Below are 14,986 nucleotides of genomic sequence, written 5' to 3' on the forward strand. Positions count from 1 at the left end.
GCCCGCTGCCTGTTTATTTGTTGTCATTCACAGAAAAACAGACCTCCCTGTGTGACTCAGGAGTTCCGGAAGAGGCGGGTGCCCCACATGACTTTGTCTCCAAAACGGTGGCGGAATATTGCTTCGGGCCCTTGCTTCGGCCCCTCCCAAAGCGCATAGCGGCGGTTCCTGACATTCTCTTTCCTCTGCCACCAGGTAATTCGGCCCGAGAGCTGCCTACCCTGCGGCAAGAGGATCCGCTTCGGCAAACTGGCGCTCAAATGCCGGATGTGTCGCTTGGTTTCCCATCCTGAGTGCAAACACAAATGCAGCAGGGCATGCGGCCCCAGCGCCGCTGCGCCCCCGGTAGAAAGCTCTTTAACATCCATCAATAATTGAGCTAATTGATGCTTTTGGGCCCACAAAGACCACATATAATCTCAAAATGGGTCTAAGCGATTGATTGGTTTCACGATAAAATAGTTCTTATGATCGTGTAGCGAAATTTGGGTGGTAAATCAATTATTTATTCCAATACGTTATTGAACAATCAAATTAAAGAGCAGAATTTATTCTTTTCAAAACTGGTTTTGCACCACATGGATTTTTAGATCATCCTTACATCGCGGGCGTGCTGGGGCCAATCTCAGCTAACTTCGGGCAGTGGGCAGGGGACACCCTGAACTAGTTGCCAGCCTGTCGCAGGGCACACCGGGACAGACAATTCGCTCGCTCACTCACACCTAGGGACAATTTGGACCGGCCAATCCACCTGACATGCATGTTTTTGGAATGTGGGAGGGAACCGGAGTGCCCGAAGGAAACCCACGCAAGCATGAGGAGAACATGCAAACTCCACACAGGAGGTTCGATCACATGACCTCAGAACTGTGCCGCACACGCGCTAGACACTGCTCCGCCGTGCTGCCCCGTTTTTAGATCATTGTAGGAAAAAGGATGAAAAACTTTTTTACTTATTCTGAAAGGTGGCTACACACAACATTAAGTGAATTCTTTTTACCATTTTTGATAGTTCAATATGCTTGACACAAACCCTCTGATTTATGGGGTTTTCTTGTGCTAATCTACACAAGAAGCTAGAATAAAACACACAAAAAAAACAAGAATAAGAAAATAAAACAATGATATAAGTGGAGATCTTAGCTGGCACCATTTAGACAGAAAACAACATTGGCCTGATTATTACGTTATTGTAATTTGATAGAATGCCCCTTTAATGCCATACTAATACCTGGCACCATGAGATGGACTGTTGTTCTGGTTCAGTGACTGTGAAGTCCCAGTCTTGATGTCCTCTGCAGTAGAGCTGTGAGGAATCCATAAGGATGGAGACCCGGTCAGGAAAAGGATAACTGGACGCAGTGTGTTGAAGCTGAGCATGGCTTGAGGCTTCTTTTGAGGTTGCTTGCTGTGTCCTATTGGTTTGGCTGCTTGGCCTGGCGCTGGCTCGGCAAGATTCTGTTTGCTTGTTTGGTTCTGATCAAGTCTAAGCTTTTTTAGTTGCTTATGGGCCAGGATTTCGTCATGTTCTGTTTGTTTGAATGGAACCTCTTGCCTCTTGCTGGCTCAAAAATAACTATTTTGGCCTGCTGTTAGCCAGACCTCTTGCCTCCTTGCTGTCTCATTTTAAACTGGATTGCAGTTTCGCAGGCGTCCTGCTCTGGCACTCCTGACCGGCCCGTTCCTTTGTTTCGCACATGCATGCAAAATGATAAATCTCCCGCCCTGGTGTTATCAGATAACTCAGTCACTGTGAATAATTTAATATAAGCATAATATTCAGTTCACATGTTCTGACATTGTCTGACCATTTTCTTTGACATTAAGTCAAGTCATGTTTATTTGTATAGCCCTTAATCACAAATAGTCTCAAATGGCTGCACAGACCCCAGACTATAGAGACTACATCCTATTACCGTAAATTCCGGACTATAAAGCGCACCTGATTATAAGCCGCACCCACCACATTTCGGGAGGAAAACCGATTTTGTACGTACACAAGCCGCACCTGTATATTAGCCGCATGCGCCCACATTGGAAAAAATGCAACACAAACACAAAATTAACCCATACCCGACATAGTCCACAAATCGCAGCCGGCAAAATGAACGGAAAATGATACCGGTACTTAAGGTTTGATGCAGACCTGCAGAGTCCGGGTGCCTGTTGAAAGTAATCGAAGGAAAGAAGTGTATATTTCCAAAGGTAAGGGTGGGAAAAATATATATCCGCTATTGTCGACCGCGTCCACAAACACGTCTCACCTTTACTCCACTTCCCGTCAGCCCACGTTTGCCCCGCCCCTTCTTTCTCATTTGCTTGTCCAAAACATATCAGAATAAGTTTCTAAAATAAATACATTACAAAAATATACAGTTGCAAATACATATTATACATGGTTACACATATTCACAAAGAAAGACGATACAGCGAGCGTTTTCAAAGTTTTAATAATAATATTATAACTTTCATCCCAAACTGCCTGTGAAGAGTAGCAAAACGCTACTAGCAATACGCTCGCAACACAGTCAGCGGCCTTGTTAAGAAAACATACCGTGCTTGTTCAAACCACGGTACACCGTCCTCATCTTCCTCCTTATAACGACGTCTCTAATATAGTCTTCCCCAGTAAGGCAAAGTGACTTTTTCATATAGGCGTCGTTCCACGCTCCCTTATTCAAAAACACGCTAGCAACATGCTCGCAAAGTGAAATTTAAGTGCAGTAGCTCTGTTTCCTTCCTTATCGGACTGCTCAATTGCATTTAGCTTGAAAGCTGCGTCATGTGCCTTTCTTTTTGCAATTTGCATGACGAGGGTATGTTGTTGCAGTCTTCCTCGGCGCATATATTCCACCGGTCTAAATCTTACCTTTTGCACTCGAGCGCCGCTGGCGGCTGTTAGAAAGATTACATAAATTGGCCGCATCACTGAAAAAGCCGCAGGGTTGAAAGTTTGGGGAAAAAACTAGCGGCTTATAGTCCGGAATTTACGGTATATCACCATCCCCTGATCTAAAACCTACATGAGGGCAAGGAAAAAACTCAAAAACCTCAACATGATGATAATGAAGAAACCTTGAAGGGACCGCACATGAGGTAATCCCCCTTCCAGGATGACCAGGCTACAATGGATGTTGCAATAACAAATAACACACAGATATTGTCACAAGAAATATAGGTTATTCGTATGCTATAGGACAGGGGTCGGGAACCTATGGCTCGCGAGCCATTTATGGCTCTTTCTATGAGTACCTGTGGCTCGGAGACAAATTTGATTGCATGCTAATTTTCTCCATCTCGTCCAAAACGTAAGCTACTAATCCTGTTCAGGTACACACAAAGCCATACCAAAGCTGATTTTGGAGCAGTGCTTGGCAGAATATATAGGGCACGTTTTTCACTACAATCTACAGTCAAGGTGTCACACGAAAAAAAAAAAAAAAAACTTGTTCTGGCTGTACATCGCTAAAGAATCCGTTATATAAAACCTCACTATATTATCTGTCTTCAGTGTTCAGATACCTTATGATGAATTCACAGAACACACTGTAAATACGCCAAAACACAGGAAGAGAACTTAAAGTTTTTTGATTGCGTGAGTGGGAGGGATGGGTGGAGCTATGCAAAAAGTGCAAGCACTCCCTCCCATCTCTCGCCCTACGCCGTCTGCACCATAGATAGGCACATCAGGCTCCCTTTTTGCAGAATGTTGTGACGTTTTTACGAAATAACTGCTTACATCTGGTTTTGAAACCAATATGTATGAAAAAAAAGGGTCAAAGTGAGTTTAACCGATCTTGAGTAATTGCAAGAAAGACACAAGTTTAAATTGGTATGTTTGTTGATTTTGGGACACGGGCTCTGGCATTATTCTCTTTTCTTAATTTTTATCAAATCATCAAAAATAAAAGTTTTTGTCTGGGGCGCGTGTTTAGCATTATAGTAAATTTGTCTCATAATATATGGCTCTTTCCCAAAATAAAATTAATATATTTTGCTTTTATGGTTCTTTGAGTCAGAAAGGTTCCCGACCCCTGCTATAGAATATAAGTGTTTTTTTAAGCCTAGATTTAAACAGTTCCACTGAGGTTGCAGATGGAATCTCAGAGGGAATAGCATTCCACAGCTCTGTGGCCCGAATGGAGAACGCTGTTGTACCTGTGGATCTCCTCTTGGCTCTTGGGATCACAAGCAGACCAGCATTTTCAGAGCGAAGGCTCTACAGTAAATGTTCATTGGTTACCTTAATCAGGGCTGTCTCATTAGAGTGGTTAGCCCTGAATCCTGATTGCATAGATTCAAAAAGATTGTTCTCAGATATATAATCATTCAGCTGTTGTGCCACAACTTTTTCAAGTACAGAAAGAAATGGTAGGTTTGACACAGGTCTATTGTGACATGAGCTTTCTGGATTGAAGGCTCCGGACCGGAAAATCGGCGTCTTACATCTTTTTATTCCTTTCACATTTTAAATTTTTGCCCCTGAGTAAAAGTTGACAAAATCTGATGCTAACCAATCTTTAATGTCGTTATCGTTTTATCACCCAGGAGCAGTGTTCCCTCTAAGCTGCGCGCGTGCGTAATTGCGCACTGCTCGCACATTCTCAGCGCGCAAGAAAATCTAGCCAGCACACAAGGGTCCTAAACGGATTCTTCAGGTTGTTTTAGCTTCTTTAATCCCAACATGACCAAATATTATGTCAAATTAAGCATGAAATGACTTAAAGAAAGGAGGAATAGAACAAAAAAGAAAAAAATAACAAAATGAAAAAGTAGTTCAAAGCTGAGAAAAAAAGAAGGAAACATTTGGAAAAAAGCCAGAAAAAAAAAGAAAAATGTAGGAAAAAGGTGAATAGAGAACAAAAAGAAAAAAGTAACAGCTCGGAAAAAATAAACACAATAAGAACTTTTTTAAAGGAATTTAAAAAAAAGTAGAAAAAAAACACGGAAAAAAGAAAAAAAAGTTTGTGTTGCATTCAAATAATTTCCAATTATATCAAGTGAATCTTTTTGCCAACATTGTACTTCCACTAAAAAATGTGATTAAGTACAGTTCTGTATCTTACAACCGATTAAATAAGCGCCCAAAAATGTTAATTTTATGCGACAAAATATATCAGGAAATAAAAAGAAATGGATATCTTGTGAGGCAGCACGGCGGCGCAGTGGTTAGCACAGTTCATGTCTTGGGAACCTCCTGCGTGGGTTCAAATCCAGCTCCAGACTTCCAGTGCGGAGTTTGTATGTTCTCCCCGTGCTTGCGTGGGTTTCCCCCGGGCACTCAGGTTTCCTCCCACATTCCAAAAACATGCATTTCAGGTGAATTGGCCGGTACAAATTGTCCCTAGGTGTGAATGAGCGAGTGAGTTGTCTGTCCCCATGTGCCCTGCGATTAGCTGGCAACCAGTTCAGGGTGTCCCCTGCCCACTGCCCGATGATTGCTGGGATGGGCTCCAGCACCCCCGCGACCCTACAGAGGATAAGCGGTGTTGCTAATGAGATGAGATATCTTGTGAAAGAATTGCAAGAACAAACGACGTTTGTAGGCCGTACAACCTTTGCAATAGTACATGAGTCAATTCATTCAAAAAAGACAAATAATTTTGCATTGCCGGAAACTCAGCAAAATGTAACTTGATGTCAAGTTTTGGACATGTTTGATAATTGATTATCTTGCCACACTTGGGATTATGGTTGCTCACTGTTTTTTTTTCAAGCGTTGCTCACCGACTTCGTGTGAACGCTCAGACCCATGGAAAATTAGAGGGAACATTTCCCAGGAGTATCTTAGTCACCAAAAGGGCCTGAACTATGCATTGGAGGGTTATATAAATGATTTTTGGTTATTGAAGTCAATGTAAAGCTTCAGGCATAAATGTGATTTACCTTTAATTAATTAACCCAACTTGACGCGACTAGTAAAATGCTTTTGTCATTGCTACTAACTGTAGTACTAGATGACCTGGTATGTACATTGAGTGTATTTGGTGTCATTTCCTTGCCCTGCAAAATCTCGCCCCCTTTACGCGATCGTGCAATCTGTTTTTTTTTGTTTCAATCACGTCAATCAATATTCTTTAATATAACACATTATACAGACTACAATTGTGACACTCGTTCTGTCAAAAACGCAGTGCTGAGGAGCATAGGAAAAAGTGCGTGTTCATGTTAAGGGGGGTAACATTTTGCAGGGGAGTCTTAAGTTGGCCACAACGCTCGTACCTACCTGATTGGAAATGTATATATAACGTATCTTGTAGAAACACTCGCTGCAAATCCTGAAATACTTTGAGTGCTGCCAGTGTTGTTTCACAGCACTAGTCCCTGCGTTTGACTACAGATAAACATTGCCCCTTCTGTCTTCATCAAAAGGGATCTGACAAAACACCATTTGACCTTAGAACCTTGCCTGTTTGCAGTAGAAAAGTCGTGTTAGTATTCTGTCATGGTTATTGGTATTGTTTTCAACACGACTGCCTATTCAACTGCCATGCGTTCAAGTGCTTTTGCCTTCAGCCATGGCTCTCATTCTGCCAGGGAAGACAACGGACGTCGCGTGAAAAAGGGTTAATAGTTTGTAAAACATGGTACACAGAAATTCACATGTTTAGAGGTGTTCGTATGAAGAACTACCACTGTATTTCATTCTTTTTTTTTAATTGCTGTTCAAGTCTTTTTCCTTCCAGGCTTCTCTGGAGGATTTTGCTCCAAAAAGCCATCCCAGAATTCCTGTGCTGGTGCTGGAGTGCCTGAAAGAGATTGAGCGAAAGGGGTTGCAGGAGGTCTGCAGGCTCTGCAAAGCCAAAATCTCCACTGATCCCCTTCCACATACTTTAATGCCAGCTTTGTTTTTTTTTTAGAGAGGCCTGTACCGAGTTCCTGGAGGCGAGCGGCAGGTGAAGGAAGTGCGGGAGCGCTTCTTGGCGGCCAAACGGCAACTAGCGGTCGGCGATGTCACTGACGTTCATGTACTTTGTGGTGTACTCAAAGACTTCCTCAGGAGGTTGAAAGAACCACTGGTCACCTTCAAACTCCACCGCCACTTCATGGCAGCTACAGGTAGGTCCGGCTCCGTGTGGCGTCCCCTTTGGCGAGCAGGGTTTGGAGGGTTACTTTAAAAATATAAACCGATACAGCAGTGTCTGAAACTCATGACAAAAAGTTAGCGGACACCAGGGCAGGCAACTCTGAAAAGTTGCCTGCCCAGCCATAAAGTTGCCTGCCCCATTTTTTACAACTTGAAATGCAATAAGACGACTAATTGCAAAAATTGTTGCAAAGTATTAAGGATTTCTAATCAGAATATATAACAGAACAACACTTTAAAATTAAGTTTATTATAAATATACTTATAACATTTATTGCATGTATATGACATTGCTGTTTTCCATCTGCTATCAGTATGTACCTGTATTTACTCATCTTCATTCATGCAATGTTTGCGTTGCGTCGTCTGCTACGAGCCACGTGAACTCCTCTTTCCGCGATGCTTTTAATGTACGTTTGCGTTTTGTTGCGTCATCAATTTTGTTAGCTTCCTTTGAATCTTTCCTCTGGGGCTGAGGTTTTGGCTTGATTACTAACCACTTCTCCATTTTTCTTGTGTTCTCTGTGCATCTACTTTGGAAAATAATTTGCAAATGCTCGACCTTATAACGCTTGGGAGAGTACGGAAGTACAAAGTTATTTGATGCAGGCTTCTGATTGGCTGCTGAGTATGCAAATTGCCAAACCGAAATTCCAAAATTTCCAAACCGAATGAAGAATATTTTATTTTTTAACACAGATACTGCTGGAAGTGTGAATTTCCCTACGGGGATGAATAAAGTATCTATCTATCTATATCTATCGAGCTATCTAAAGCAAACGTTTGATTTGAAAAAAATAAAAAATAACGAAAGATTTTTTCTTTCTTTCTTGAAAAAGTTGTCGGCCAGCCGGGCAGAGACGTTGTGTAAATTGTACAGTCGACGTAAAAGATGCACGTCTGGGCAGACGTTATTTCGGACATTGCCAATACAGTTTCAAATTACCTGTTGAAAATGTGTTGTCATGGAAATTTAGTAAATTTTGAGGCCATCTGTCATTTTGATGGGTGAAAAATGGGGCAAAACTACAGCAGCATTACGTCCATGAATCTAGGGGGTGCTATGTGAGAGGGCGGAAAGATAAAGAACAAAAATGATCAATGTATAATGAAAAAAAAATGTCAGAAAGAGAAAAACTTGACCTAGCCTAAACATAATGATCGGCTTAGCTCACTAAAAAGAGCTGCCTCGTTCAGCTCCCAAACCTCTCTTCAGATTGTTTTTGTTGCTCTAATCCATACATAACCAATTATAATTTAACATTATGCACAAATTGTCTTAAAAGGGGCATACGCTCAGCAAAAATAACGTGTAAAGGTACATAAAAACACTCTATTGTACATACTGTTGCGCTTTTGACCATCAGTAAAGGTAATGGTATTGCAATGGCAGGAAAAATGGTTGGATTACCCCAGTACTAAAAAAGTAACTGTCAGTTCAACAAAATGAATACTACATTGAAGGAGAAATAAATTACAGACAAAAAGAAAAATGGTTTTACATACAGCAGTCTGACAAACATGCATTGGTGGATAAGGTGCCGGTCTATACAATCTACGCAATGCGCTCCTCCATGCGTGTAAACTTGATCTCTATCTCTCTCGTGTCAGTGATTGAAATTATGACACAATTCTATCAGCATTATATACACAAAATATAAGTTTAAATAAAATTAGAATCCTGAAAAGTAATCCTTAGTTTAGCTAAATGTACCTGTATTTATTTTTTGTGTAATGAATACAATTACATTTTTTTCCTTATATAACATTACTTGTATTGTGTTACTCCCCAACCGTGCTGGCGGGCAAGCTCACTTTTTTTACCCGCGTCTCGCCAGAAATAAGCGACGAGCAAAAGAGATTGGCAGCTGTTTCTCGCGCCGTGGCAGAGCTGCCCAAGCCTAACAAAGACACGCTGGCCTTCCTCATGCTCCATTTCCACAAGTAAGACAGCCCTTTTCTTCAACTCATTTTAGGATGGGGGGATTGTACAAAAGTAAGATCGGGCCTAAAAATACAGCCCGGCACGACCAATTAACTTGACGCTCCCCTACTTGCAAACATTCGACTTACGAAAAAAGATTTGAACATTTTTATCGGGATGTCGAAAAATATCCAGACATGCACCTTTTTCCGAGCAGAGGACCGTATTTTGGTGCTTCTTTCTGCCATGTGGCGCTGTAAGGGGTCACCCAGCAGTTGAAAGTAGAATATTTTCTCTTAAAGCAACATTTTGTCATATTTGTACCTCGTATTGGTACAAAAAACATGCATTTGAATAAAAGGCAAAAATACATGTACAGTCATACGATTGTTATTTTTTAATAAAAAATTTGTCTTTTACATTGTGGATTCCTTAGAGTAGTTGCCACCATATTTGTCTGGCATCTTGCAAACGAAACCAGTGCCGTGTCGTAGAGCACAGTGTAGCAGCATTAGAAAACATTGCCATCTAGTAGTCAAATATTACACACTGAGGCTTTAATATGACCAAAACTGGGTCCAGGGCAATCCAAATTCAAATTGAGAATTCATTTGAGTAAGTATTTCTGAATACATGACATAATACAGCACCATCTAGTGGTCGAATACTAAGCACTGTCCCTTTAAGCATTGACTAATCCATTTATTCTGGGCAGTTACATTCTTTGTGACACAAGTAAATATAACTTAAGTCATAACAGAATCATGTGTTAAATGTGGGGTGCTGCATTTGAAAACTTAAGGCTGCGGAACTGCCTGCTGGACTGACAGACACCAGTCAGTGCGGCTTGGTCAGAACATCTCTGATGTCATCACCCTCAGCAGAGGCTCCCCCCAAGGCTGTGTCCTGAGCCCCCTGCTGTTCACCCTGATGACACACGACTGCATCCCTAGGTCAGCCACAAACCACATCGTGAAGTTTGCGGACGACACAACAGTGGTGGGCCTCATCAGGGACGACAACGACCTGGCCTACAGAGAGGAGGTGGAGCAGTTGGTGGACTGGTGCAGAGTCAACAGCCTGGTCCTGAATGTTGACAAAACTAAAGAGATCGTTATCGACTTCAGGAAAAACCAGCCCAACCATGCCCCACTTCTCATCAACAACAAGGCTGTAGAGGTTGTCAGCAGCACCAAGCTCCTAGGGGTGCACATCACAGACAAACTCACCTGGTTCGTGAACACTGCATCACTGGTGAAGAGGGCACAGCAGCGCCTGTACTTCCTGTGGAGGATGAGGAGAGCCCACCTGCCCCGACCCACCCTTATCACATTCTACAGGGGCACCATAGAGAGCATCCTGACCAGCTATATCTCTGTGTGGTGTGGAGGCTGCAGTGCCTCCGACTGGGGTAGTGTGAGGAAGGTGATTAGGACAGCAGAGAAAATCGAGACTTCTCTCCCCTCCATTCAGGACATTGGCTAGAAGCGCTGCCTATCCCGAGCCGAGAACATCATTAGGGACCCCTCTCACCCCCGTCATGGACTGTTCACTCTGCTAGCCTCTGGGAAGAGGTACTGCAGTGTGCGGTGCAGAACCACCAGGTTCTGCAACAGCTTTGTCCCCTTGGCCATTAGTCTGTTAAATGGTCAATCACACACACAGTAAGCCTACTGCTAATCTTTACATCTGTTTTACATCTCCTTTGCACATCTGTTCTCCTCTGCACTATCATACTCCAGTGTTATTGTTATTGTATAGTGACTTGTTTACCTGACTGCCCATTTTGCATATCTGGTTAGCTGCTCCTCTTGCACTCTTTGCACTACTGTATAATACTATACATAGCTATAATTATTTAGCATATTATTAGTACTTCAATACTTGAAAGCAAGAGTGGGGTGGGGGGTCTTCTAAGGGGTGCAGGGAGTGATTTAACTTAAAGAGGCAGTTCGTTCGGAACCCACACCTCTCTTCAGGTTGTTTTTGTTGCTGTAATACATATAAGGCAGCCTGAGGTTAAAAGATGTAATCGGAAATGCATGCACAGGACGTCTGTGACTAGGGTCTACCCATTTCCCGCTATGGTCACAAGCTGATCCAAGGCACAGGTGCAGGCCAAGGTCTGCCAAATGGAGGAGGAAGGCAGGTGGTCCAGGGCTGTGGAGCTTGGAGTCCAAGGAGCCTGGACAAAGTGGGACCTTCCAAAGCGAAGGATCACCTGGCCAGAACTCTGGAGGTTGGAACCTTTTCGGATCTTTTTCTTGCTCCGTTCAGTGTATGACACCCTTCCAACACCAACCAAACTGTACAGGTGTGGGTTGAGGGAGGACCCACAGTGCATGCTATGTGGTGGGAGAGGGACACTGGCGCAAATACTGGCAAGATGCTAGACTGCTCATAGCCAAGGCAGATACCGCTGGCGCCATGACAAGGTCCTCAGTGAACTGGTTTAAATCTTGGAGCAGGAAAAGCGGAAGAAACACCAACCTCAACTTAGTCCAACACATTCCATCCAGTTCGTCAGGGAAGGGGAGAAACCAGTATCCTCCAGAAAGACTAAGAGCCTCCTGCAAATAGCACCAGCATGGCAGATGGGGGTAGACCTGGGAAGGAAATTATACTTTCCCCAGGTAGTCCAAACTTCCTTGAGGCCAGACTCTGTGATTTGGTCAGAAGAGGCCCAAATGATCATCCTTATTGAGTTAACTGTATCGTGGAAAGGTGGATGTAGCGAAGCCCATGAAAGGAAAAACACCAAATATCAAGAACTGGTCCAACAGCGCAGGGACAAGGCAGACCTGGCTATTCCCAGTCTGTATGGGACACGTTAACAGTTCTGGGAATAAGTGGTAGGGAGAAGGCAGCTGCCCATAGGGTGGGGAAGCTGTGGAGAGAGCCTCTTGCTGGCTCTAGAGTAGGAGAGAGAGAAGTTTACCTGGGTACTAGGAGAAGATGGGCAGTGACTGGCCATCACTGCCGGCCCGCCAACTCGAGGGCGTTGTGGTTTAGGGTCGAAACGCCCAGTGACAGTTAGACACCATCTGATGACATCTTCTCCTGGTTGTAGGCTACAGTCACTGTTTGAGCGACTGCAAAGTTAATGTATGTAATAGCATATAATACCAATTATTAGGTAACATTATGCACCAAGTCTCTTTAAAAAAGGGGAAAGATGAAGCACAAAAGATAGAACATTAAAGGAAAGGAGAAAAAGGAAAAAAGCATGACCTGTTAGCATCTACCCGTACGGATGTAGCCGTTAACATGACTTGTTGTTAGTAGTTGTTGTAAGTTCCCTTTAGTAGCTGCAGTACCTTTTATCTTTTTGGGTATTTGGGTCAGCGTTTGGACTCCACTTGAACCAGGACTTTTCCTTATTTCAGTTATCATGCTCCACTGACAAATGGACGTAAAAATAAAACTTACTGGGATGAGCATGATGTCACTCTCCAGCATTCCCCCGAGCTCGCGTTCCCCAAACCTAAAGGGTTCCGCCCTGAAAAGTTATAATAGTAAAAGCTGATAGGTGCAGTGGAAAATAAAGCATTACGGCTCTTTAAACCTGGCAAGTTGGGCATTATTGACACATACCTTTTGTAGAAAATATTTAATTTTCAAGTTTCTGAAATGGGAAGTGCCAGTCAATTTTGCTATTATGATTCATTTTTGAAAGCCTGCAAAAAATGGATTTCTGTAGCTATATAGGCATAGAACATCTTAAACCCTCATCTCTCATTAGAACTATTACCATTGTGAAGTAGACAACAGTTGAACATTGCTAAATTTCTTTAAAATACTTAGTTTACAAGAAAACATCTAAGAAAAACTGCTTTTGGTGACAAGCTACATTTTAACCAGAACTTTCTCTTCAGTGATTTTATTTTTAATATATCATTTTTCAAATATACTTCAAATATCTAAACTATGCTTTGCATAAACACAAAGGCACTTTGCTTTCAATATATTGTATTAGATCAGATTCAGATATACTCTGTCATTCTTGTACATGTGTATACAGAACGAAATGTCGATAGATCTGACTCGCACAGTTTTCTTGAGTGTACAGATATAAATAAATGTTGTACTGAGTTAGAGTATTGATGTACTGATAATATGCTAAATAATTTATAGCTAAAACTTATAGCTAATTACTTATAACTTTGCAAAAACTTTTCAGCCGCAGATTTTTTTACGGTGCCGTGATCACATGATTCAGATCGTCATGACGATCACATACATGTCCTGAAAGTCATTGATCTGTCCTAACGGTTATAAAGGCAATTGGTCATCTTTTTTTAGAAAGAATAAAGCTTTGAAGCGTTAAGAGTTTTTACTTATACTGTACCTTCGCTTTTATCACCACACTGCGCGTACTCTGCATATGGGTTGGCACATACGCACTGCCATGCACACCAGCTTGTTGCTAGGACTGCAGTAGGTGCAAGAACCCATCATAGTCGGAGGGTGAGTATGTCGCGTGATTGCCTCTGTTAGGATTGAGAACTTTGGCTTGTGGCTCTGGTATCAATCTGTTTTAAGAGGTATATTGACCACTATCATATTGCATCCTTTCTGTCTGGGATATATTGCGTTCCTATTAGCGAAGTAAAGCAGCCGAGTCCTGCCATGGCCGGCTTTGGTTGAGCAGATACTGCTCGATAAAAGGCCAGGCTATGAAGGTGAAGGATGAGAATGGCATTTGGAATTGTATCTGGAGGATACCCATCCAACAATGGCAAGACCCTCGGGGCTTTCAGGGACTGAAACACCCCCCGTCGATGATAGTCCTGGCGGAAAACCGTGGCTTTATCCACTATCAAGGACAACCAAAGCTCTGCCGCAAATGTGGTGAGCATGGGCATCTGGCTGAGGTATGTGATCGAATTATTTGTGGAAAGTGCAGGACAATTTGACATTCTTTTGAGGAGTGTACCAATAGCAGAAAATGCAACCTCTGTGGAGAAACGAACCACCGCTATAGGAACTGCCCAAACTCGTTTGCTAACAAGTTGAAAGCTAAGAAGGCAGTTAACAAAGACAATAAAGACAATGAAATGAATACGGACAACATAGACAATGAAATTAATAAAGTTACAAAGACAAACAAATTGAAAATACAGATGTCCCTCCCAAAACCCCTAGTCGGGAAGGACCTGGAGGAGAGGTCAAAGAATCAAATTTTAGTCAGGAAGGACCTGGAGTAGAGGCCAAAAACTCAAATTTGAATTTTCATACAATACCTGAATTTAGACAAGACAAACAAATAGAAAAGGCAACTGTCCCTCCCCCTCCCAAAACCCATATTAATCAGGAAGAGCCTGGAAGAGAGGCAAAAAAATAAAAATAAAAATTGTTTTTTACTCCACTATCGGAAATTGAAGTCAAGTCAAGTCACTTTTATTTGTATAGCCTTAAATCACGAAGAGTCTCGAAGGGCTTCACAGAGTATTACACTATATTATACAGACTATTTTTCAGAATATTATTATACATTCCCCTGCTCTGGAGCCGACGAAAAGAGTAGGTTATTCATATGCTATAGAGTAGAAGTGAGTTTTAAGCTTAGATATAAACATTTCCACTGAGGTTGCAGATCGGATCTCAGGGGGAAGAGCATTCCACAGCACCGGTGCCCGGATGGAGAACGCTCTCGAACCAGCAGAACACTTCTTTGCTCTTGGGATAACCAGAAGACCGGCACTCTCAGAACGTAGGCTTCGGACCAGGACATAGGGGGAAATCAGATCTGAAAGATAAGAGAAGCAACTCCATGTATGATTTTGTATAATACGAAAAGAACCTTGAAATCACATCTAAGGCTAACTAGGAGCCAATGCAGGTTAGCCAAAATCGGTGTGATGTGATTGGACTTTTTTGTCCTAGTTAAAAGCCTCACTGCGGCATTTTGTACCAGCTGAAGAGACTTGATTCTAGACTTTGGGAGAGCAGAGAGTAGTGCATTACAGTAATTG

At 42.4% G+C, this 14,986-nt stretch overlaps 1 protein-coding gene across 1 annotated transcript in view; it reads left to right on the plus strand.

Annotated features, from left to right (window-relative positions):
- LOC148346847 (rac GTPase-activating protein 1) overlaps positions 1-14,986 on the plus strand; it is a 54,495-nt gene that overhangs the window by 27,462 nt on the left and 12,047 nt on the right. The window contains exons 9-13 of the mRNA XM_088323440.1: positions 34-107; positions 196-345; positions 6,687-6,782; positions 6,861-7,059; positions 8,926-9,031. Coding sequence (XP_088179566.1) covers positions 34-107; positions 196-345; positions 6,687-6,782; positions 6,861-7,059; positions 8,926-9,031 — 625 coding nt within the window. The remainder of the gene's footprint in view (positions 1-33; positions 108-195; positions 346-6,686; positions 6,783-6,860; positions 7,060-8,925; positions 9,032-14,986) is intronic.

Source organism: Urocampus carinirostris, chromosome 19 (assembly GCF_059441175.1).
Source record: "Urocampus carinirostris isolate Australia breed hairy pipefish chromosome 19, RoL_Ucar_1.0, whole genome shotgun sequence".
NCBI lineage: Eukaryota > Metazoa > Chordata > Actinopteri > Syngnathiformes > Syngnathidae > Urocampus > Urocampus carinirostris.